Below are 25,705 nucleotides of genomic sequence, written 5' to 3'. Positions count from 1 at the left end.
TTTATTTTTTTATTTTACTCCTGATCCATTCAAAACCCAAATGTGCAGCAGGGAAAGTTTGTTTGACCAGGAGTTGTCACAATACACATTAAATGAGAAGTTTGACTTTTTTTTTTCTTTTCAAAAACCTATGTTCCACTTCATCTTTTCACTTGGGACAAAATATTTTACACAGCGCATTATTGGTTTAGAACACAAACACTGCTAATGATGTTCTTGGATGAGCAATAAACATTCAGGAGTAAGCTGCTTTATTTCACATCTGAACAGGTGAGAACATCTTGAGAAGTTTGAATCACACAATGGACAGCAGCCTCTGGAAGGACTGCCAGGCTTTAGATAAGAGGCTAACTGTGCAGTTGGTCATCTTAAAAAGGTTATTTACATTTAGTGAGGTAAATATGCACATTTTCCTTGACAGCAAAACTGCCTGACCAATCACCAGACACCGTTGACTCTGCATTTTTCCTTATTGTTCTGTTAGCCTGCACCATCAGTAATGCGCCAGTTAAACTCATTTTTGCCCCGAGTGAAAAGATGACCCCAAAAGATCCCAAACAGAGCCAAGGTTCAAACATGTCAAACTTCTCCTTTAAGCTTGTGGTGTATTTGACTGCAGCACGACACACAGAGGTGTGTACAGAATACAGAGATTTGACCACACAGCTGTGTAATGCCTGAGTAAAGTCTTAATGAATCAACAGGAACCACAAACAGCTTGCAAATGTTTTGACCTAAGAACAACTGGAAAACGAGAAAAATATACATTTAAATTGCTTTTTCCTGGGTGTGTACTTCAACACTGTACAATTTATTTTACATCTGTCAAACACAGCTGCTGCTGTCACAAAGTGGGAGAACAACTATGTCCTTGAAGTACCACCAAGATCCCATCAGTTCAGCTACTGGTGTTAAGAAGATGACTTTGACTGCAGCTGTATTCATCAGAAAAACAGACTGTCAGGTTGAAGTACTATATTGATACACCATGTTGACACATGATCTTATCGGGGACACATGGCCTGACGACCGCCGTCAATGGGCAGGTTGACTCCAGTGATGAAGCTGGCAGCGTCTGATGCCAGGAAGGCAATGCTTTGGGCCACTTCTTCCACTTCACCAGGTCGACCGAGGGGGTGTGTCTCCTTACACTTAGCTAGGAACTGGTGGGGAGACAAAAACAACAACAACAAAAAAACGTAAAACCACAAAGGTCCCTTGGGCAAGTTCCTTAATCCACAAGTACACACACACACACACACACACACATACTTGTATATAGCGTCCACTTACATGATCTCAAGCACTCTCATCCACGTTAGTGGCAATAAACATATAAATATGCTGCTGTGATACCTTAGCGTACACCTCCTCATCCATTCCTGCAATTTTGTGGATTTCTGTAATGATCACACCTGGGCTGAACAGACAAAAGTAAAGAAACAAAAATACAGTACATCTCTTGCAAAAACAAACACTACAGAGTGCTTCTTGTTGTAAATATTCTAACATGAATAGACTATTCATCCTACTGAGGTTCCTGTTCAGGTCAATGTGGTGGAAAGTGAAGTTTGCTCTTTAACACCCTGCTTATTGTCTTTTATTTGTGCTGTTTGTTCCAGAGGAATATTTTATTTTTATTTTATTTCTTCATTAAAATAATAAAAGAAGAGATATCTTTAAGAATCAGTGATGCCATTACATAATTTCTTAAATTATAAAAACAATCCGGTTTATGGCCGTGCAAGATAAATTAACAAGCAACGTGTTCTTGATGATCTCACCATTTAAAACATATCGTATAAAAGAAATCTAGATTGGATTTGTTGAACTGGAGATCTAATAGACAAAGCTATGTGATAAAAGCTACATGTATTCTTACTTATAACATCAACCACTGCAGGAATTTATAGTGTGTTTAACAATTGTGAATGATGGTGCCTTTTACTTAGACCCATAACATTTTTAATTATGCTACCCTGGGAAGATTTTAATGAAGCCATATCAGACCTACACAGTGGGATGCAATCCATAACATATAGCACTGTGGGGCAACAGTTTTCCATTGATATGATTTTACACAAGTATGTAAATTTGGGTATTGAAATCAAACTGATGTGTATAAGATGTCTAAGGTTGAAGATAGCAGACACGGAATATTTGTAATATTTGTTTTAGCAAGTGTTCAGGGGTCTCATGCATGCAGCCTCTTATAAATGTTCTGAAAAGCATACAAATGTACATTTTGGTAGTATAATGTTCAATTGCAATTGTCTTCATGTCGTTTCTCCATGTTGTTTTGATTGCAGCACCTCTCTGGCATGCAAGGGATTATGGGATATCTCAATAGGATGAATAAAGTGTGAAGCAGCTCACAGACATAAACTGTATCACACCTACCAGACAGAGTTCACTCTCACTTGCTTTGCTGCCAGTTCTGAAAAGAGAAGCACTTATTTCTTGTTCTCTCATGTTCTTAGATAATCAGTGTTGCTACAGTTATTTTGAAAACGGAATCCAATTATTGATTACTCCTTGAAAACCTAGTTACTTTTGACTGATTACACCATTTTAAAAGCAAGTTATATTACTAGTTACTTTAGTAGTTACTTTCAGCAGCTGCTGACAACAAACCCCTGTCCCTTCAACATGTACATTATAATCACTTTTGCCAATACTTACTTTATTGGAAGTGCATGTTTAACAGTAATGTAAAGTAAACAATGTAGGTCCTGACATTTTAAGTTGAACTTAAATACTGTTTTCTGGGGGGGAAAAGGTTTTAGTAAAATATGAAATAATGTCAGTCTTTCTTTACTTCAGTGAACATAAATACTTGTTTTATAAAAAAAATAAAAGACAGTCTATATTGACAGCACTGTAACGGTAAAACCATTTATAATCTACACTGTTTATAAATGTAACATTCTTTCTACCATTTTTTTAACATTTAAATTCTTTCTAAACATTTCAGTTACTGAACCTATTATTATTACTATTATAATAAGTAGTAGCAGTATGAAAAAATGTCTTCAAAAGTGGATCTTTAATCTAGGGGTGTTGTGGGGGGCCGCATCCCTCTCCCCATGCCCTCTTCTGGATCCGCCCCTGGTTTGTCATCTGAGCGGAAAGAATGGATAACGTGTATTTATACAGAAAGCACGACCAGATTGACAAGTAAGAAAGTTTAGTAGTAGAAAGTATTACTCTGGAAATTGCAGGAATCCATTTCAAAATGAGAAAATATCTGAACAAAAACAAAGTTTATCAGTTTCAAAATTAAATATCTTGTCTTTGTGGTGTGTTCAGTTGAATATAGTTGAAGAGGATTTGCAATTCATTGTATTCTGTTTTTATTTACATTTTACACAACGTCCCAACTTCACTGGAATTGGGGTTGTAAGTAATTATGTAAGTTAGCGGCATCCGTGCAGATAATGGACAACATATCCTAAGAAAACATCTCACCTACCTAATGCTACACAGCAGGTGAACTGATCAAGGGCAGCTTTGGACATGCAGTAAGTGAGAACTCCAGAGAACTGCACAATAAAATCGTGTTACCACAGCTGTTCTTCAGAAAGTAAGAAAACATGGTCAGATACACGATACACACTGCTCTTCGGCCGCAGACACTGGATACGTTGACAATGGAGCCTTTGGTCTTGATCAGGTGAGGCACACAAAGCTGAGTCAGCTGGTACACAGATCTGCAAAGTACAAATGTGACAAAAACATTGTTTCCATATAGTGTATGTGTACACAGCCGGGACGAGCAGTTATCCATTCATTTCTATGGATGCCTCCATGATCTCTGACTTAGTGCTAAGCTCCTCCTGTTTTGTCCCCCCCCTGGTCTGGAATTTGCTTCGAGTGGTTTGAAAAAGTGAAAGCTTTTGTGATGGATTTTGGAGAGACCATATGTACCTTGACCTTCATACATGACCTTGACTTTAAATCAATCTGCAACTGTTATAAATTGTATCAGCACTTCAGTTTCACTGAAAAAATGTGTTCATTCAAAATCCTAGGTGTTCCAATTCAAAAGTTATGTTTTCACCCTACTGGATGGCAGCCATCTTCAATTTCTGGGTCAAAATGATGTAATAATGTCTGATATCAGAATCCTCAGGGTCACCCAAATAACTTACCCAAATAAGTGTCTTCATTTATGGTTCTCAGTGTTCTGGTTCAAAAGTTAATTTTTGAAGATGGCGCTGGCGGCAAACTTGGATTTGGCCTTCTAGTAAAAAATGACGAAATTTCCGGGAGAGACGTGGGGGCTAAATTTGTCATAAAAGGCCCATAGAAGTCAAATTAATTCTTAAAACAAACTAGCCAGAGAATGGTCACGGAACTGAGGTTCTTGACCCTACCTACTACGGATGACAAAATTCTTTGCATTGACCACTAGATGGTCATTGTACAGGTAGTCCACACTATGAAAAAGAGCAGTATATTTGCAGAAGGTATACAAGAATATTTTTTCACATCTTAAGGGAATCATGTTTGAATATAACCAAGATTTTTCGAAAATCAAAAGCTGTTAATGGGCAGCAAGTATGGATTTAGACTAAACAAATCCACAGCTATGGCATTAATACAAACTAGCATAATCTCTGTGGATAAACAAATTATAATTAGCCAAAAAAACTCCAAAGATAAAAATACGAAAAAATATTTTTGTTAATTTATGAAAGATGTATATAAAAATGTCACAAATACCAACATCTAACTATTTTAGTAGGTTTCTTCAGTAATAGCTTTGTTGAAATATAAATTGACAAATATACTTTATTATGATCACAGCCAATACAAGGTCCTTCTGAATTATATATTCAATCCAGTTGCCATTCATAATTGGTAAATGCTGTCACTGTGTTGGAGCAATGTAAAATTGCCTTGGTGCTAGGTTGGCCGTAGGTGTGACAAGGTGCTGACATCAGATCTAACATTGGCATGAGCTGAGTGCATCCATTGTGAGCAACAGGATTTATAACATGCTTAAAAATAGATGCATACGTCCATCCATTTTCTTCCACTTTATCCGGAGTTGGGTCGCGGGGGCAGCAGCTCAAGCAAAGCCACCCAGACCTCCCGATCCACACACACCTCCCCCAGTTCCTCCGGGGGAACCCCAAGGTGTTCCCAAGCCAGCCGAGAGATGTAGTCCCTCCAGCATGTCCTGGGTCTTCCTCGGGGTCTCCTCCCAATGGGATGTGCCCGGAACACCTCTCCAACGAGGCGTCCAGGGGGCATCCGGAAAAGATGCCCGAGCCACCTCAACTGACTCCTTTCGATGTGGAGGAGCAGCGGCTCGACTCCAAGCTCCTCACCCTATCTCTAAGGGAGCGTCCAGCCACCCTGCGGAGGAAACTCATCTCGGCCGTTTGTACTCGCGATCTCGTTCTTTCGGTCATGAGCCAAATCTCATGACCATAGGTGAGGATCGGAACGTAGATCGACCGGTAAATCGAGAGCTTTGCCCCCTTACTCAGCTCTCTCTTCACCACGACAGTCCGATACAGCGACTGCATCACTGCAGATGCTGCACCAATCTGTCTATCGATCTCACGCTCCATCCGTCCCTCACTCGTGAACAAGACCCAGAGATACTTAAACTCCTCCACTTCTCCACTTGAGGCAAGGACACTCCACCGACCTGAAGAGGGCAAAGCACCTTTTTCCGGTCGAGAACCATGGCCTTGGATTTGGAGGTGCTGATCTTCATCCTGGACGCGTTACACTCGGCTGCAAACCGCCCCAGTGGACCACGTTCTCCACCTCCATTGTCGATGTGGCCGCTCGTAGCTGTGGTCACAAGGTCTCTGGTGCCTGTCGTGGCAGAAATCCCCGAACCCGATGGTGGGCGCCGTCAAGCTAAAGGAGTCCTACTTATCTTTGTTGGTAGGTGGGACCCCGGAGGCAGCTGACAGGTACCGGCAGGCCAAGCGTGCCGCAGCCCGTGCGGTCGCAGAGGCAAAAACACGGGTATGGGAGGAGTTCGGGGAGGCCATGGAGGAGGACTATCGGTCGGCCTCGAAGAAATTCTGGCAAACCGTCCGATGCCTCAGGAGGCGGAAGCAGCTCTCCACCAGCACTGTTTATGGTGTGGGTGGGGAGCTGTTGACCCTGACTGGGGATGTTGTTGGGCGGTGGAAGGAATACTTCGAGGATCTCCTCAATCCCATCGTCATGTCTTCCGAAGAGGAAGCAGAGACTGGGGACTCAAAGGCAGATTCATCCATTACCCAGGCCGAAGTCACCGAGGTGGTTAGAAAGCTCCTCGGTGGCAAGGCTCCTGGGGTGGATGAAGTCCATCCTGAGTACCTTAAGTCTTTGGATGTTGTGGGGCTGTCTTGGCTGACACGCCTCTGCAACATCGCGTGGCGATTGGGGACAGTGCCTCTGGATTGGCAGACAGGGGTGGTGGTCCCTCTGTTTAAGAAGGGGGACCGGAGGGTGTGTTCCAACTATGGGGGATCACACTCCTCAGCCTCCCCGGTAAGGTCTATTCCAGAGTACTGGAGAGGAGAATTTGACAGATGGTCGAACCTCAGATTCAGGAGGAGCAGTGTGGTTTTCGTCCTGGTCGCGGCATACTGGACCAGCTCTACACCCTCCATCGGGTGCTCGAGGGTTCATGGGAGTTCGCCCAACCAGTCCACATGTGTTTTGTGGATCTGGAGAAGGCGTTTGACCGTGTCCCTCAGGGCACCCTGTGGGGGGTGCTCCGGGAGTACGGGGTCCTTTGCTAAGGGCTATCTGGTCCCTGTACGACTGCAGCAGGAGCTTGGTTCGCATTGCCGGTAGTAGGTCAACTAGCATGCTAGCATAAATCTATACATGCTCATGTTAGCATGAAAACTCGCTAGCATCACATAACACATCACTGAAATTAGCATGAGCTGCCTCTATTGTGAGCAATGAGACTTCTTTATAGAAAGGTCACAATGTACATCTTCAGGTAATTTTACATGTCTGAAAAAAAATCTAACTGGTTTTTGAGTTTTTCGCTGGACAGATAAACTCAGGATCTAACATATATCAGATACACAGATTTGTGCCTTAGAAAATTATGGTATACATAGCTGAAGAATTTACAAGTTTGAAAGAAAAAAGTTCATAGATATATTTATTCATATATACATGTACACAACAACAACAAAACAAATTTACTTTTCATTTTTGTCTTATTTAATTGTTGTTGGTATGACCAAAGCAGATGGCAACAACACAGACTGGTCTGCTTAGGTTTCTTCCTTTAACTGCCTCCATTTTTCAGTAGAATCTAGTTGATATCAATATCCTTTATCACATGGTTGAGCTGACCAGTATTAGTAATAAAAACACCTGAGGGGGTGAGTCAAGTTTAAACCTTAGTCCAAGTGTAGCGCCTTGAAGTAACTCATGTTGTCATTTGAAGTTGTATAAATAAACTGATTTAAATGCAACACTTTCATTTTTGCTCCTATTTTTTACGAGTTGAAACAAAACCTTTAAACTCTGCAACACACAAATATAGACAGTGAGTTTTATTGATAACACAAAAATGATGTTAAATCTAAAATGTCAAAAGCCACTGTGATTCTGTATAAAGCAGATTTCCTCTCCCAATATTAACTAATTGCTTTATATTATTCACTACTTGTTTCATATATGACATATTGCACTGAGGTTTAGGGAAACATACAGAACAAATACCAACTGAATATTCTGATGACAAAAAAAAAAAAAAAAAAACTCCATAAGGATCATCAGTAATAAACCTTATCTTGAGCCAACAAACACACTATGTATCTGTTTACACATTTTGAAATTCTGGGACTTCATCGATTACATTACAAATTATGTATAAAGCAAAAAATAAACTTCTACGTCAACACGTCCAAATCCCAGTGGTGGGCACAGTTCTGCTAACTGCTAATTATCGAAGATAATGTTTTCATTATTGGATTAGCTTTTCAGATAACTTTGAAAACCATCATCGGACTAATTATCTTCCGATAAGTTTTGGTCCGATCATTTTTAGACCGCTACCGTATTTTTGCAGACGTGGTAAACAAAGCTGAATAGTTACAAACATCTATGAGATCTAATATCAGTTAAGCACCTACCTGTTAAATGTTTTATAGTAGATGCACAGTTTTATAATCCATAAACAGTGGAGAGCTGGTTCTAGAAGAAACCGCTCTATCCTCTGCAGGCAAAGGAGAACTCGTCACAAAAAAAAACTCATTTCTTTTGACCCCATACTGATACGCTGGCAATATCACCCAAGTCATCCAGAGGCATACAGCTTTAACTTATGGTTCAAATTTTAATCATGCTAATTTCCAGTGGTGAGTACAGATAACCAAAAAATGAACTTCGATAACAGATAATCAGATAACTGAAAAGTTATCTTCGATAAAGCTAAAACGATAAACCACCCAAAAATGTATCGGAAGTTACAGATAACCGATAAATTCCAGTATTGTCTCCGGTACACTTACAACTACGAACAAGCTGATTTTGAGTTTTAACACCACAATCGCTTTTGGAAGCATCAAAACTGACAACAGACTCAAACAATGAGTCAGCACTTCTGTCTTTGAGTGGTCCTGCCCCCTGCTGGAAGCTCCAGTTTACTACACGGCTTCCAGTGCAGAATCAACTGAGAGAAGCCACAAAGCTCAACTCTATTCAATCACAATGCTGCCATCAGGCCGAGGTCTTGGAAAATAAAGCAGTGCTGAGTTATAGTTTGGTGTATAAATAAAATGAATACTGATAGAATAACTCCATTAATGTCAATTCTGTCATTTGTGCAAAGTTAAGATATAACATATATCTTTTAATGTTGAATAATGCACTAATTCTTAAGTTTTGTAAACACAGACAGATGGCATTCTTGGTAAAATGTGCCTCCGCTACACTGATCAGTTGATTCATTCTATGTAAACCAACACGTTAATGTGAGGTGTGTCGTGTGTTGGTGTTTACAGATACAGTAAATGTGCTTTTGTAAAATATGCCATTTTTTATTTGAAGAGAGAGAGAAAAAAAAAAGGCAAGTTGTAATTAGATAACCGTCTGATATAACCGGTGTCAAAAATAAATAGAACACTGCCATGATCTACCGTTGCCAGTGCGAGTTTTGGCCCTTTTTCAGCTGTTTTTTCATTCATGCATGCAATTTTTTGGATCGCACCGAGTTTCAGGTTAATTGCGCGTCCTGCATTGTTTAGTATACAGCAGCGTTCAGAATAATAGTAGTGCTATGCGACTAAAAAGATTAATCCAGGTTTTGAGTATATTTCCTATTGTTACATGGGAAACAAGGTACCATTAGATTCAGTAGATTCTCACAAATCCAACAAGACCAAGCATTCATGATATGCACACTCTTAAGGCTATGAAATTGGGCTATTAATAAAAAAGAAAAAAAAAGTAGAAAAGGGGGTGTTCACAATAATAGTAGCATCTGCTGTTGACACTACAAACTCAAAACTATTATGTTCAAACTGCGTTGTTAGCAATCCTGTGAATCACTAAACTAGTGTTTAGTTGTATAACAACAGTTTTTCATGATTTCTTCACATCTGCGAGGCATTAATTTTGTTGGTTTGGAACCAAGATTTTGCTCGTTTACTAGTGTGCTTGGGGTCATTGTCTTGTTGAAACACCCATTTGATGAGAGTAAAATTGTTCTTTTTGGGTCCAAGGGCCGCAGACAGTTTGTGAGACAACCCCCAAACTCTGAATTCAAGCCACAGTTCACAGTGAAGACAGTGAAGCATGGTGGTGCAAGCATCATGATATGGGCATGTTTCTCCTACTATGGTGTTGGGCCTATATATTGCATACCAGGTATCATGGATCAGTCTGGATATGTCAAAATACTTGAAGAGGTCATGTTGCCTTATGCTGAAGAGGACATGCCCTTGAAATGGGTGTTTCAACGAGACAATGACCCCAAGCACACTAGTAAATGAGCAAAATCTTGGTTCCAAACCAACAAAATTAATGCCTCGCAGATGTGAAGAAATCATGAAAAAATGTGGTTATACAACTAAATACTAGTTTAGTGATTCACAGGATTGCTAAAAAAGCAGTTTGAACATAATAGTTTTGCGTTTGTAGCGTCAACAGCAGATACTACTATTATTGTGAACACCCCCTTTTCTACTTTTTTTTTTTACTAATAGCCCAATTTAATAGTTTTAAGAGTGTGCATATCATGAATGCTTGGCCTTGTTGGATTTGTGAGAATCTACTGAAACCTTGTTTCCCATGTAACAATAAGAAATATACTCAAAACCTGGATTAATCTTTTTAGTCACATAGCACTACTATTATTCTGAACACTACTGTATATGGAGTAACGAGCTGCGTTTAACATCTCACGACCATCTCCTGATTGATGATCGTATGGTCAGATGAAAATCAAACCTGGTTGATATTCTGGTTGGCCGTCGTGAGGGTATCCCGCTGCGGAAGTGCTACAAGCATCCAACCTCTCACACTGTGCCTGTGCAAACACTGCAGACCTGTCTTGTAATGTTTTTTTTTTTTTTTAAACTTTGATGTCTCCCATGAAGAGTTTTTGTAAATTAAGTTTGGAAAAAAAAAAGCTTCTGTCAACATTTTGCTTCTGGAAACACGAGTCCAACGTGTGGTTTTTGAACGTACAATGTGTGTGAGAACATAAATCGTGCGCTCTGAACTTTTACACCATGCGGTTTTGTATACGGCCTGGTACAGTTTGAGCTGGAACCAAGTACAGTCATTGAAAATATCATTGTGTCTGCCCAGCTTCAGTTTGAATACTGTCATGAACACTACTGGCCAGTAGATGGCAGTAGAGACCTTGAAAACTTGCCAACACAAAATTCTAGATCATCTGTGTTGGTACTTGCTACGTTTAAGATGCGTGGAATTTAATAAACGCAAACACAACAACATCTATAAACCCAGAGAATATATTCACGAGAGTTTTAGGAACTAGAGTTTAATGCTGTTGTCCGTGGAGCCTGCTCAGAGTGTCTCAATGCATTTCTCCTGTCGTGAACGTACTGAGATTACCCTATCATACCCATAACGCACCTGGACACAGCATGTCCACAAACCTTAAAAATTAGCGCATTACTTTAAAACATATATCTGATATTTTCACTTTATAAACTTCAGATGTGACGTTAATTTAAATAACTTGTCCGAAATAAGTTTGGTTAAAATTTGAACCATAACTTAAAAATGTATGCCTCTGGATGACTTGGGTGATATTGGCCACGTATCAGTATGGGGTTAAAAGAAATTATTATTTTTTTTTTTTGGTGACCAGTTCTCCTTTGCCTGCAGAGGATAGAGCAGTTTCTTCAAGAAGCAGTTCTCCTCTGTTTGCAGAGGGTAGAACTATACATCTGCTCACCTTTGTTTACTACGTTAACAGTTTAAAAATTATCGGACAAAAATTTATCGGAAGATAATTAGTCCGATAATGTTTTCAAAGTTATCTGAAAAGATAATCCGATAATGAAAATTTTATCTTCGCTAATTATCAGTTATCGGATTATCAGAACTGTGTCCACCACTGCTAATTTCGGACATGTTATTTAAATTAACATCACTTCCGAAGTTTTATGAAGTGAAAATATCGTATAAAGATTTTAGTTTTAAAGTATTGCACTAATTTTGAAGGTTTTAGTGTGGACATGCTGCTGGTGCATTATGGGTAATCGCAGTACAGTCACGACAGGAGAAATGCATTTGAGACGCTCTGATCAGGCTCCACACGGACAACAGCATTAAACTCTTTGTATATTGTGCGTAAAGCTCTTGTGAATATATTCTCTGGGTTTACAGATGTTATTATTGTGTTTGTTTTATGTAAAAATGCCAGAAGAAGCCCAGGTTGCTTCTCCATTATTTTCAACTGGAATCATTGCAATCGATTCCTGTTTGCTCTTTAACGTCATGCTTATGTCAAACACTGTTTGTTGTCTTTGTTTCAGAGTAATATATATAAGATGTCTGAAATTCAGTTTGCGTTCATTAAATTCCACACATCTTAAACGTAGCAGACACGGATTATTTGGAATTTTGTTTTGGCAAGGTTTCACGGTCTCTACTGCCATCTACTGGCCAGTAGTGTTCATGGCAGTATTCGCCCTAGTACTGAGCGTCCAGTAGATGGCAATGTTCTATTTATTTTGACATCAGTTGTATCAGACTGTTATTTAATTACAACTTGCCTTTTTTTACAAATACAAAAATGGAATATTTTACAAAAGCACATTTATCTGTAAACACCAACAAATGACACACCTCACATTAACGTGTTGGTTTACATAGAATGAATGAGTCAACCAATCAGTGTTAGCAGAGGCACATTTTACCCATAATCCTTTGCCATCTGTCTGTGTTTGTTACAAAACTTCAGAATTAGTGCATTACTCAACATTATACCATGGTCAGTGAGAATTCCATGTCTAATTGGCGTACATTATTTTTGTGTATACGCACACGTAGTTCGGTGAGTTAAGTCACTGCAATATCTCTCCGCTCTGGTCGTCACCACAGCAACTCGCAAATCAGTTGACGCAGATCAGCTGTGTTTTGACAGGTCTATCAGTATTAATTTTATTTATAAACCAAACAATACGTCAGGACTGCTTTATTTTCCAAGACCTCCACCTCACGGCAATGCTGCTATTGAGTAGAGCGCTGAGCTTCACTGCTCCTCTGATTTGCTTCCCTGCTGGAAGCTATGTAGTAAACAGGAGCTTCCAGCAGTAGGCAGGGCGCACAAAGACAGAAGTGCTGACTCACCGTTTAGGTCTGTAGTCGCTTTTGATGCTACCAGAAGTACGGAGCTCGTTTTATTATATTGTGCCCACGTTTTATTATATTGTGCGCACGTTTTAAGCATCATTTGAGTAAAACAAGGGCACAATCTACTTAAACGTGGCCACAATTTGTAAAATGTGCATTCAATTACTCAATATTGTCTTGACACACAAATGTTGGCTATTAGCCAACAAACCAGGAGATGGTATAATACATTTCCCCATTAGAAATGTATCTGGTCAGGGTATATATCATCATGGTTTGGGCGCACAAGAACTCTAGCTACTCAGCATGGCATCATCTGGAGTTTAAGCACATTAAAAAGGATGCTGAGGGCGAAGCGTCTCCCTTTCGTCAGGATGACAATTTAGGTCATATTATGGAGTTCATTTTGAATGAAAGGAACGAAACTGCGCACGTTTTGATTTGAGGGCTCAATTAAAGGAAAATGTGCGGTCGTTTTATTAATTCAAGGGCTCAATTAAAGGAAAACGTGTGCACGAATTATCACGGCGAGGAAAACGTGCACGCGAATTATCATGGCCAGGAAAACGTGCACACATTTTATTAATTTGAGGGCTCAATTAAAGGAAAGACGTGTGCACAAATTAGCATGGCCAGAAAAAATATCACTCTAAGTGACCTCTCCCGGGTTCCGTACAGAAGCGATTGTGGTGTTAAAACTCAAAATCAGCTTGTTAGTTGTTGCAAGTGTACCGGAGACAATACAGGAAGTTATCGGTTATCTGTAGCTTCCGATAAATTTTTGGGTGGTTTATCGGTTTAGCTTTATAAAAGATAACTTTTCAGTTAGCTGATTATCTGTTATGGAAGCTAATTTTTTGGTTCGCTGTGCCCACCACTGCCAAATCTGCTTAAAATTAAGGACTCCATAATCTGAGAGGAATATTATTATTTGCTAAAATTAAAGACTCAAACTATTGAAAAAAATCATTGCGTTTCTATAGAAAGTGTAAATATTTGGAATAACTGTCTTGATAACATTAAATTATTTAGTACTTTAGTTGGCTTTGAAAGACTATAAAAATAATCAAATTTATTGTTACAGTATGAATAATTAACTTTACCGATTTGTATTATTGCTTTTTGAATTGTGCGTTGTGCATTATTGTTCGTCGTCTTGTTATGATGAGAAATTTCAGTTTCACTGATTAATCTAAATTGTGCTTTGTTCTTTTGGTAGTTGTTGTTATGAGTACATACATATGTACATAGACTTTTTTTTCCCCCAGTGGTAAAAGCAGTCTTCCTGTGGGTTCACCACCTGCAGAGGGGGCCATGGGGGTCGGGTGCAGAGAGGACTGGGTGGCGGTCGAAGGCAGGTGGCCCGGCGGCCTGGTCTGCGCTCACCGTGTTCTCATCAGTCAGGTCTCCAGGTACGAGCAAAGGCTGGACAGTCACAAACAGCCGCTAAATACTCAATGTCACCTCACTGGGTGGGGGGCTGAGCTTGTGAGGGAGGTTGAGAGGTACCGACTAGAGATAGTGGGGCTCACCTCCACACACAGCTTGGGCTCTGGTACCCAACTCCTGGAGAGGGGCTGCGTGCTCCACTTTTCTGGCGATGCCCATGGGGAGAGGCAGCGGGTGGGGGTAGCACTGCTCATTGCTCCCCAGGTCAGTCGCCACGTGTTGGACTTCACCCCGGTGAACGAGAGGGTCACGTCCCTACGCCTTTGGGTCGGGGACAGTATACGGGCCGACTGGCAGTGCAGAGTACCCGACCTTCTTGGAGTTCCTGGGAGGGGTACTAGATAGTGCTCCGACTGGGGACGCCACTGTTCTCCTATTCTAGGTCTATTCCAGAGTACTGGAGAGGAGAATTCAACGATAGTCGAACTTCGGATTCAGGAGGAGGTTTTCGTCCTGGTCATGGCACACTGGACCAGCTCTACACCCTCCATCAGGTGCTCGAGGGTAGATGGGAGTTTGCTCAAACAGTCCACATGTGTTTTGTGTATCTGGAGAAGGCGTTTGACCGTGTCCCTCGAGGTGCCCTGTGGGGGGGTGCTCCAGGAGTACGGGCTCCGGGGTCCTTTGTTAAGGGCTATCAGGTCCTTGTACGACCGCAGCAGGAGCTTGGTTCGCATTGCCAGTAGTAAGTCAAGCCTGTTTCCAGTGCACATTGACCTCCGCCAGGGCTGCCCTTTGTCACCGGTTCTGTTCATTAATTTTATGGACAGAATTTCTAGGTGCAATCAAGATGTAGAGGGGGTCTGGTTTGGGAGCCACAGAATCTCGTCTCTGCTGTTTGCGGACGATGTGGTTCTGTTGGCTTCGCCAAATCAGGCCCTTCAGCGTGCACTGGAGCGGTTTGCAGCCAAGTGTGAAGCGTCCAGGATGAAGATCAGCACCTCCAAATCTGAGGCCATGGTTCTCGACCGGAAAAAGGTGCTTTGCCCTCTTCAGGTTGGTGTAGTGTCCTTGCCTCAAGTGGAGCATCTGCAGTGATGCGGTCGCTGTATTGGACCGTTGTGGTGAAGAGAGAGCTGAGCAGGGGGGCAAAGCTCTCGATTTACCGATTGATCTATGTTCCGACCCTCACCTATGGTCATGAGATTTGGCTCATGACCGAAAGAACAAGATTGCGAGTACAAGCAGCCAAGATGAGTTTCCTCCGCAGGGTAGCTGGGCGCTCCCTTAGAGATAGGGTGAGGAGCTCGGTCACTCGGGAGGAGCTCGGAGTTGAGCCGCTGCTCCTCCACGTTGAAAGGAGCAAGCTGAAGTGGTTCGGGCATCTTTTTCGGATGCCCCCTGGACACCTCACTGGAGAGGTGTTCCGGGCACATCCCTTCGGGAGGAGGCCCCGGGGAAGACCCACGACACGCTGGAGGGACTATGTCTCTTGGCCGGCTTGGGAACGCCCCGGGGTTCCCCCGGAGGAGCTGGGGAAGGTGTGTGTGGATCGGGAGGTCTGGGCGGCTTTGCTTGAGCTTCTGCCCCCCGCGACCCGACCTCGGATGAAGCGGAAGAAAATGGATGGATGGTAAAAGCTGTGGGTTCATATAAGCTTTTGCTTCTGCCTACACCCTTTCGGCCGCACAGGTTGATTGTGAAATTGTTTTTATTTTTTTAATAAGGAGTTTTGTTGTGTTGTGTGTGTGCGTGCGGAATAAATTCATTTAATGTTTATCATAGGTACACTTCAACTGTGAGAGACAGAACCTAAAAAAAAGAAAAAAAAAACAAATCAGAAAATCACATTGTATGATTTTTAAATAATTAATTTGCATTTTATTGCATGAAATAAGTATTTGATACAACAGAAAAATAGACCTTAATATTTGATACAGAAGCCTTTGTTACCCGAGGCCATCAAATATGGCCATTGGGTATTGCAAAGGCTTTGCCTCCGTCGGGCCATCTGTGCTCAGCATAGGGCCAGTCCTATTGCAAATAGAAGCATCAAATTTATATGGAACATTCTTGAGACACAGACCTTGGACAAGTTCAAAGATGGCTAACGTTGACCTATTTAAGAGGTTAAAAAGTCATATTCTGTTTCAATATATTCAATTTTTTTTTTGAGTGGCGAGAACGAAAGCCAGAGTAGAGTTGCAGTGGCTGGTTCTATGTGACTAAAAAGATTAATCCAGGTTTTGAGTATATTTCTTATTGTTACATGGGAAACAAGGTACCAGTAGATTCAGTAGATTCTCACAAATCCAACAAGACCCAGCATTCATGATATGCACACTCTTAAGGCTATGAAATTGGGCTATTAGTAAAAAAAAAAAAAAAGTAGAAAAGGGGGTGTTCACAATAATAGTAGCATCTGCTGTTGACGCTACAAACTCAAAACTATTATGTTCAAACTGCTTTTTTAGCAATCCTGTGAATCACTAAACTAGTATTTAGTTGTATAATCACAGTTTTTCATGATTTCTTCACATCTGCGAGGCATTAATTTTGTTGGATTGGAACCGAGATTTTGCTGGTTTACTAGTGTGCTTGGGGTAATTGTCTTGTTGAAACACCCATTTCAAGGGCATGTCCTCTTCAGCATAAGACAACATGACCTCTTCAAGTATTTTGACATATCCAAACTGATCCATGATATGGTATGTGATATATAGGCCCAACACCATAGTAGGAGAAACATGCCCATATCATGATGCTTGCACCACCATGCTTCACTGTCTTCACTGTGAACTGTGGCTTGAATTCAGAGTTTGGGGGTCGTCTCACAAACTGTCTGCGGCCCATGGACCCAAAAAGAACAATTTTACTCTCATCAGTCCCCAAAATATTCCTCCATTTCTCTTTAGGCCAGTTGATGTGTTCTTTGGCAAATTGTAACCTCTTCTGCACATCTTTTATTTAACAGAGGGACTTTGCGGGGGATTCTTGCAAATAAATTAGCTTCACACAGGCGTCTTCTAACTATCACAGCACTTACAGGTAACTCCAGACTGTCTCTGATCATCCTGGAGCTGATCAATGGGTAAGCCTTTGCCATTCTGGTTATTCTTCTATCCATTTTGATGGTTGTTTTCCCTTTTCTTCCACGCGTCTCTGGTTTTTTTTGTCCATTTTAGAGCATTGGAGATCATTGTAGATGAACAGCCTATAATTTTTTACACCTGCGTATAGGTTTTCCCCTCTCCAATCAACTTTTTAATCAAACTACGCTGTTCTTCTGAACAATGTCTTGAACGTCCCATTTTCCTCAGGCTTTCAAAGAGAAAAGCATGTTCAACAGGTGCTGACTTCATCCTTAAATAGGGGACACCTGATTCACACCTGTTTGTTCCACAAAATTGACAAACTCACTGACTGAATGACACACTACTATTATTGTGAACACCCCCTTTTCTACTTTTTTTTACTAATAGCCCAGTTTCATAGCCTTAAGAGTGTGCATATCATGAATGCTTGGTCTTGCTGGATTTGTGAGAATCTACTGAATCTACTGGTACCTTGTTTCCCATGTAACAATAAGAAATATACTCAAAACCTGGATTCATCTTTTTAGTCACATAGCACTACTATTATTCTGAACACTACTGTACATACACAACATAATTTATGTGTCCCGCACCATCTTTGAGAGCATATTTCATCACATGACTGGAATGTGCAAAAAGAAAAGAAAGGGTGAAGTAGGGGTGGGTGGGGGGGGGAAGCTATTGGCATTGGGTCTAGATGTCATGTCTTACCTCAGATTGATGTTCATGATTTTATCAAACTGCGACAGATCCAAGGTCTCGATGCCACTCATGATCAAGATACCTGCGTTGTTCACCAGGATGTCCAGTCTGCCATAATGAGCGACAGTCTTCTCCACGATCCCTTTCACCGTGTTCTCATCAGTCAGGTCTCCAGGTACAAGCAAAAGCTGGACAGTCACAAACAGCCGCTAAATACTCAACCAACAGATTCATGTATAAAGACAATGGGTGTTGTTACAATATTCCATACACACATTTGCTTTCATCAACTTTAAGCACATAAAAGTCAAAAATGATCAAATATCATCATTATGCAAAAATAAATGTGAGCTAAATTTGAAAACAAAAAACAAACAACTCAGGCTCCATTTGTAACTGGCATTAAAGAGGGACTAGCTTAAAAATGATTCTTATTTTATCTGATAAAACATACTAAAAACATGCATTTCCCACCCTTCAAGTTTTTTTTTTGCTTTTAATTAATAAATTGGAAAAAAATGATAATGAACGCATGTGATTGGTCAGAAATTTTAACACGAATGTGTGTGGGGACCAAGCTCCCGCCTTAATGTATCCATATTTAAGTCTATGTGCAAGAGAGGGAGAATGTCGATAAGATGGACTAACAAATGTTTCACTAAGTTCAGGTGCGATCAGTGCGATAGTCATAAACAGCCTCTGTGTCTGACTTGTTATATGCTTGTCGAAAAATACTCGTAGTCTGACTCACACACTTATAGACGAAGCCACAAAGGTGATGGCCACTCACAATTAATCACTTGTCCCGCTAAGAATGGGTTCAAAACCAAATAAAACTTGCTGAAAGATACTGCAATTGTAACATCATTTGACTTCAGTAAGTGTGTAAACGCGGGGCAAGCCACAGTCAAAGTCTTAATCTGGTTTAGTCGGATTTGTCATTACAGCCTGATGAAAACTTGTCCACATAACATGTCCTCATTGTGGACAATGACGTCTGAAAATAGTCCCTTGTCATGACCAAAGAAATGTAGCGTTTTAAAAGAAGTCCCTCTGTTTTTCAGCCTTAACCCGAGTATGCCAGTGTTTTGTTCCAGAAAAAGAAAATGTACTTATTTTTAAAAGTTGTAGAGACACAGGATGCACCTCAATCATTCACAACGTTAGCGATTATCACAACTATCAGTCGTCTCTGCCCACTATGAAAATACATCCCATGATCCACCAGCACAAAAATAAAATAAAATCTAAAAAAATGTTAAATTACTCTGTTTGGCGTCCGGGTGAGAAGTGAAAGATGTGCAGAGCTTCTGGCTTCCAGCTGTATATAAACACATTACCCCACACATTTACATCGCACTACCGGTTTGAATGCAGGGCCTCTAGTGCCAATTTATTATTACCAGATATGTTTAGCGTGATAATTATTAATAGAAAATGCTCATTTTGGAAGTAACTAAATTTGGGCACCCAAACAGAAAAAAAAAGTAAATATTTAGTAGATCCTCCTTTTGCAGAAATAATAGCTTCTAAATGCTTCCTATAGCTTCCAATGAGAGTGTGGATTTTGGACCATTCTTCTTTACAAAACATCTCCAGTTCAGTCAGGTTTGTTGGTTTCCAAGCATGGCCTGTCTGATTGGGCAGTGTAACCAGGTTGCCCAATCAGACCCCTGTCGAAGAATTCAGGGAATCAGACAGGGACCTCAGAGGACATTCAAAAACACTTAAGAAGAGACTTGTAAGACTAAACATTAGGAAATACTCATTTTCAAGAAGAGTCATCAATGAATGGAATAACTTGTCTGAAGAGGCCGTAAGCAGCGTTACAGTAAATGAATTCAAAGGCCACATTGAAACTATCCTTAGGAAGTGTGGGGGGCCTATACGAGTCAGCGAGGACTCACTGCCCCAGTAACCAGAGCCACTGGGGGACAGACATGACTCCGGTGGATCAAGGTGAATCACTTAAAATCACACCACAGATTTTCAATAACATTCAGGTCTGGGGACTGAGATGACAATTTCAGAACATTGTACTTGTTCCTCTGCATGAATGCCTTAGTAGATTTTGAGCAGTGTTTAGGGTTGTTGTCTTGCTGAAAGATCCAGCCCCGGCGCAACTTCAACTTTGTCACTGATTCATGAACATTGTTCTCAAGGATCTGCTGATATTGACTGGAATCCATGTCACCCTCAACTTTAACAACATTCCCAGGACCTACACTGATCACACCAGCCCCACAGCATGATGGAACCACCTCCAAATTTTCCTGTAGTAGCAAGCGTTTTTCTTGGAATGCTGGTTCTTTTTCAGCCATGCATACCGCCTCTTATGTCCAAATAACTCAATTTTAGTTTCATCAGTCCACAGCACCTTATTTCAAAATGAAACTGTCTTGTCCAAATGTGCTTTAGCATACCTTAAGCGACTCTGTTTGTAGTGTATACGCAGAAAAGGCTTCCTCTGCATTACAGCACCTCCTTGTGCAAAGTATGCTGTATATTTGAATGATGCACAGAGACACTATCTGCAGCAAGATCATGTTGTAGGTCTTTGGAGCAGGTCTGTGGGTTGACTATGACTGTTCTCACATCCTTCGCTTCAGCTTATCTGAGATATTTCTTGGCCTGCCATTTCGGACGTTAACTAGTAAACTAATCCTGTGGTCTTCCATTTCCTCACAATGTTCCTCACAGTGGAAACTGACAGCTGAAATCTCAGACAGCTTTTTGTATCCTTCCCCTAAACCAGGGGTAGGCAACCTGTTCCAGAAAGAGCCATGAGGGTGCAGGTTTTCTTTGCAGCCACTGACTCCACCAGGTGATTTCACTGATTAACTGATTCCATCTGCTCAAAGTGATATTAATCAGTAAAATCACCTGGTGGAGTCAGTGGCTGCAAAGAAAACCTGCACCCTCATGGCTCTTTCTGGAACAGGTTGCCTACCCCTGCCCTAAACCATGATGTTGAACAATCTTTGTTTTCAGGTCATTTGAGAGTTGTTTAGAGGTTCCCATGTTGCCACTCATTAGAAGAGATGCAAAGAGGGGAAACATTTGCAAATGGCCACCTTAAATACCCTTTCTCATGATTGGATTCGCCTGTGTAAGAAGGTCAAGGGTCAATGAGCTTGCCAAACCAATTTTGTGTTCCAATTATTAGTGCTAAGGGTGCCCAAATTTATGCACCTGCCCAATTTTGTTTAAATAATTATTGCACACTTTCTGTAAATACTAGAAACTTCATTTCACTTCTCAATTATCAGTGTGTTCGTCTGCTATATGATATATTTAACTGAAATTGCTGATCCAGACAACCAACGATTTATAAAGGAAAATCATGAAAATCATCAGGGGTGCCAAAACTTTTGCATACAACTGTACATAGGCAGCACGGTGGTGGTTAGCACTGTTGCCTCACAGCGAGAAGGTCACAGGTTCAATTCCCACCTGTGGCCTTTCCGTGTGGAGGTTGCGTGTTCTCCCAGTGTTCGAGTGGGTTCTCTCCAGGTACTCCGGCTTCCTCCCACATCTATAGACACGCAGGTTAGGTGGACTGGAAACCTTAAATTGTCCTTAGTTGTGCGTGCGGGTGTGAATTTGTTTGTTTGTCTGTATGTGGCCCTGCGACAGACTGGCGTCCTGTCCAGAGTGTAACCCGCCTCGCGCTCTATGACTGCTCCAGCCCCCTATATACAGTCATTTGGCATTTTAAAGGTACAGATCATTGATAGAATAATATTATTTTATTTTAAAACCCATATATCACTGACAATGTTTCTTGTTTCATTTCAGTGGGTCCTCCGGTGGTTTGTAAGTGATTTTGATGCCAAATTGGCCGTCTCTGGAAACTTACTGGCAGGACTGGAGAACATTAAAGATATGTCAGACATAGCATTTGCATGCTGTGATGAGAATGTGGATGTCCGTCGTGTCCGCCAGTATTAGTTCACAAGGGTGGTTACATCTACTTGCTTGTATAAAGGAGCTGTGGAACACTGGACTAATGTGTCCAGTTTGCAGGGAACATCTGGAGGGTAAGCAGGTTGGCTGTGATGGATGCCTAATCTGGTTACACTTCAGTTGTGCTGGAATTATCAGAACACCAAAGGCAAAGAAATGGTTTTGTGGCAGTTGCTACAATAACATCTGAAAGAAGTGGTATGGAGGAGGATTTTCTTAAAAAGAAGTCCTGAAAGTTCAGCTACATTTTGCCAGAAGGTACACTGAGATGCAAGCCTAGATTTGATATTTTGGTGAAAGAAAATCCTCCGCTATACTTCGTCATGAAGCTGTATGGTTTGGGCAGACTTTACACAGAGCGCCCTCTGGTGGCCATTTTTGGCCAATGAAAACATTGCAGAGCTTAATACAAATACACGTAATTTTATCACTTTTCAAAGGAGCCAGACTGCTCAAAAAAGTCAATTTAATGTAGAATGGTTCATTTCAGGTCAACCTGGTGTATAAATCTCATTGTTCCAGGCAGTGAGAGCTGTCAGCTGGCTGTTAGAAGCAAGTTTGAGACAAAACAAAACCAGCTGATTTCAATAAATAATCAATGCAGCCCAAGCTTTTTTTTCCCATCGGGCGGCCAGGCGTAGAAGTACGAATTCTTGCCTTTGGATTCACCACTTCGCTGGTGAAAATGCAAAGCACCGTGCATAATTTCTCCAATCACAGCCACAGAAGCCTATACCTTCTTCTGGGTTGTGTGGGTGTCTTGGTGGCTTTCCTCACTCTTCTCCTTCTTGCACAGTTTTGAGAACAATCTACTCCATTCAGATTTACCACAGAGTGCCAGAATGTTTGTATTTCTTCATAATTGATGTAAATAAAGTTCAAGACATATTTAGTGACTTGGAAATGTTCATGTATTCATCCTGACTTGCCTGGCAATAAAACTGATCATTTAGGCATTATACCAAAGTGTTCCATTACCTATGAATTACTTATGGAATCACTTACAACTAATTTCTTTATTGGGTTTTACAGTGCAACCTGTGAAGCATCTACTCTGTGTATATATATATATATATATATATATATTAAAAAACCACACCAGTGTTTATTTCCACTCATTTGCGTACTGCTGATAATTGTGCATGAAACTTACACTGTGAGTCCTTAAAAAAAAAAAAAAAAAAATCAAACCTTTCTGCCGTGGACAGCAAACATACCATCGTGCTCAACCAATCACATGAAACATGAAATTCCGGTCACGCACTGTAAGTTGTCGAGCGCGATGATGCCATCACCTCAGCCACATGTCCTCATGGCATGAACTTTCACACTGACTGATCAAGCGCGACCAGTGCCGTCGTTCTGCACATGCAAATTATGCACTGCGCGTAGGGCACCATAATAAAAAAGCTCGTGAAAAATCATCCGAATAGGCTGCTAGTAATGATATATCTAAAATTTGTGTAAAGCACATTAACGGGTATAAGCAAAAGTAATCTCACCGGAGTCATTGCTGCCACATTGGAATGCTGCCAGTTTTTTTTTTTTTTTTTAAAGAAGAAAACCATGCTGTTCTTGTTTTAACATTTCAGGAGAGTGACAGTATAATGACTTGGAAGATTAGTGAGGGTTTTTTCTGCCGTTTTTCAGGTAAGAATTTGAATCTTCCAGATCCAGATTGTATGTTTTTTTTTAAGCCACTGCATCACTTTAATAGTGTCTAGTGCATCCTCACCTGGATCATCTTTGGAATCATGTTTTCTGGAATTAGGCTACAAAGAGCCGAATGATGCTTTGTTTCCAGCCAGGGCTCTGTAACACTTGATGCTTTAAATTCCACGTGCGATTAAATTCCCACTTATGTTCAATGATGTTAAATAAGCCTTAACTGCTGTTTAATTGAACATTTTATTTCAAAATCACAATTTAGATCCTGCTAAATGTTTTAGTTCTGTACGCCACGTTTAATGCTGCAACTGCTGATTCTTTTCATTATTACTCTGATAGTTTTCAGAATTAATTTATTGTGTAAAATGTCAAATATTTGTGAAAATTGACATTGACTTTATGATGTTTCGTCCATGAAATGGTCCAAAAAACATAAAGAGAACTGAATTGACAATGATCTAAATGGGAGAAAAGCACAAAATCCTGTGTTAAAAGCTGAAACGTGAAAAAGTTTAACAATTTTTTTTTCTGAGAGGAGTTTAATTAATTAACTACAGACTATAGTTATTAATTACATTTTTAAATATGGCGGTGGTATTTATTTATTTTAAATTTTATATTTATTTCTTGACCTATTCAGTGCCATTGTTAATGCAAAATTATTTATTTGCAGTCGCTTTTAAAACATTAATAAATTATTATTAATATAACAACTCAATATTAATTTGAGTACTGAGAAGTGATTTTGTAAATAAAAAGAACCGTACTGACAAATTCTGTATTATTGTTCATTTCGGGAGGGCACCACAAAGCATTTGTATTTAGGGTATCCAAATGGCTAGCACCGGCCCTGAGAGCGACGACGTCATCGCGTGACCCCAGGTAACCCCCTACTATCGACCAATCACAGCGTGTTGTGGATAAGTAGACCACAGTACTCTTACTGACTTGGACGAATATTCACTGCCAGTTTATTTTATTTGGTGTTGAGAAGCTTGTTTACCTCGGCAGCCCCGCAGCTGGTGCACTCTTGCGCCACTTTGTTCAGGTTGTTCTCGTTCCGGCCGTTGAGGGCCAGCAGGGCTCCCAGTTTGGCGAACAGAACGCTGGTTCCGGCTCCGATCCCCGAACTGGCACCAGTGATCAAAGCCACTTTCCCCTTCAGAGAGGACACCTAAAACGACATCAGCGCACCTGACCTACAGCTGTTCAGCAAAGAACTGAAGCAAAACTGCACCCAAAATGATTCGATACAACTTAGAACATCAACTTACTTTAAAGGCATCGACTGCAGCCATAATTAGTAGTTTATTAGTCGTTGTCCTCAAATGGTGATGCAACGCGTTTTCAAGGCCGGAAAGTCAGCGTTCGAGAAGTCCGTCACCCCGCCCCCCGAAAACCACGTGACCTCGTGATCGGCAGTCCTCGGCCGTTTGATTAGGTGCACAGGCTCATTTATTCAGACAGATTTTGAAAACGCAGTATTTGTTGGGCAGGTTTGAGTATTTTTCACAAACTACTGGTGGACAAAGACTGCGTGCATCACAGTCACATGTCCAACAAATTTGTGTGCTGTGCGCCACAGCAAAGCAGTTTAAAAAGTGTTTTAGCAAAATAATAATCATAAAAAAAAATCACATTTACTCTTGTGGAATTCCAGCCAATTTTATACATTGTTTCTGCATTTTCAGAGGCCTTATATGTGGAAATTAAAAACTAGTATTATTTAAAATACAAATGTAAGGGTGGTGGTCAAATCATCACTGTTACAGCCAGCACACAAGACGGGTTGATTCACGAACATTTCCAAGTCACTGAACATGTCTTGGACTTTATTTACATCAAGCATTAAGAAACCAAAATATGTAACTTATCTGTTGCACCACTACTTGATGATGGAGGGGAACAGAGAAGGATTTTATCACATGTAGGCTTAAGTCTCCCATGTGCGTTCTGGCAAACTATCTGAACATTTCATACCTTCTTTTTAATCCTTGTTGTTGTCATATTCTTCATGTATCTGTATAAAACAGGAATAAGTCAATTACTGGGGATGTAATGGTGATGTG

At 40.7% G+C, this 25,705-nt stretch overlaps 1 protein-coding gene across 1 annotated transcript; it reads right to left on the bottom strand.

Annotated features, from left to right (window-relative positions):
• Positions 1–569: 569 nt before the first annotated feature.
• On the bottom strand, positions 570–25,017 carry LOC117510977 (3-oxoacyl-[acyl-carrier-protein] reductase FabG-like). Its single transcript, XM_034170909.1, has 8 exons — positions 24,911–25,017; positions 24,640–24,810; positions 18,012–18,190; positions 3,617–3,710; positions 3,473–3,542; positions 2,401–2,437; positions 1,357–1,420; positions 570–1,163 (listed from the first exon to the last, which is right to left on the bottom strand). The coding sequence occupies exons 1-8, from the start codon at positions 24,932–24,934 to the stop codon at positions 1,005–1,007; spliced, it is 798 nt and encodes a 265-aa protein (XP_034026800.1). The 5' UTR covers positions 24,935–25,017; the 3' UTR covers positions 570–1,004.
• Between the last annotated feature and the right edge of the window lie 688 nt (positions 25,018–25,705).

Source organism: Thalassophryne amazonica, chromosome 5 (assembly GCF_902500255.1).
Source record: "Thalassophryne amazonica chromosome 5, fThaAma1.1, whole genome shotgun sequence".
NCBI classification, from domain to species: domain Eukaryota; kingdom Metazoa; phylum Chordata; class Actinopteri; order Batrachoidiformes; family Batrachoididae; genus Thalassophryne; species Thalassophryne amazonica.
The sequence above is the reverse complement of the archived record's forward strand: the minus strand, read 5'-3'. Positions and strand labels throughout refer to the sequence as shown.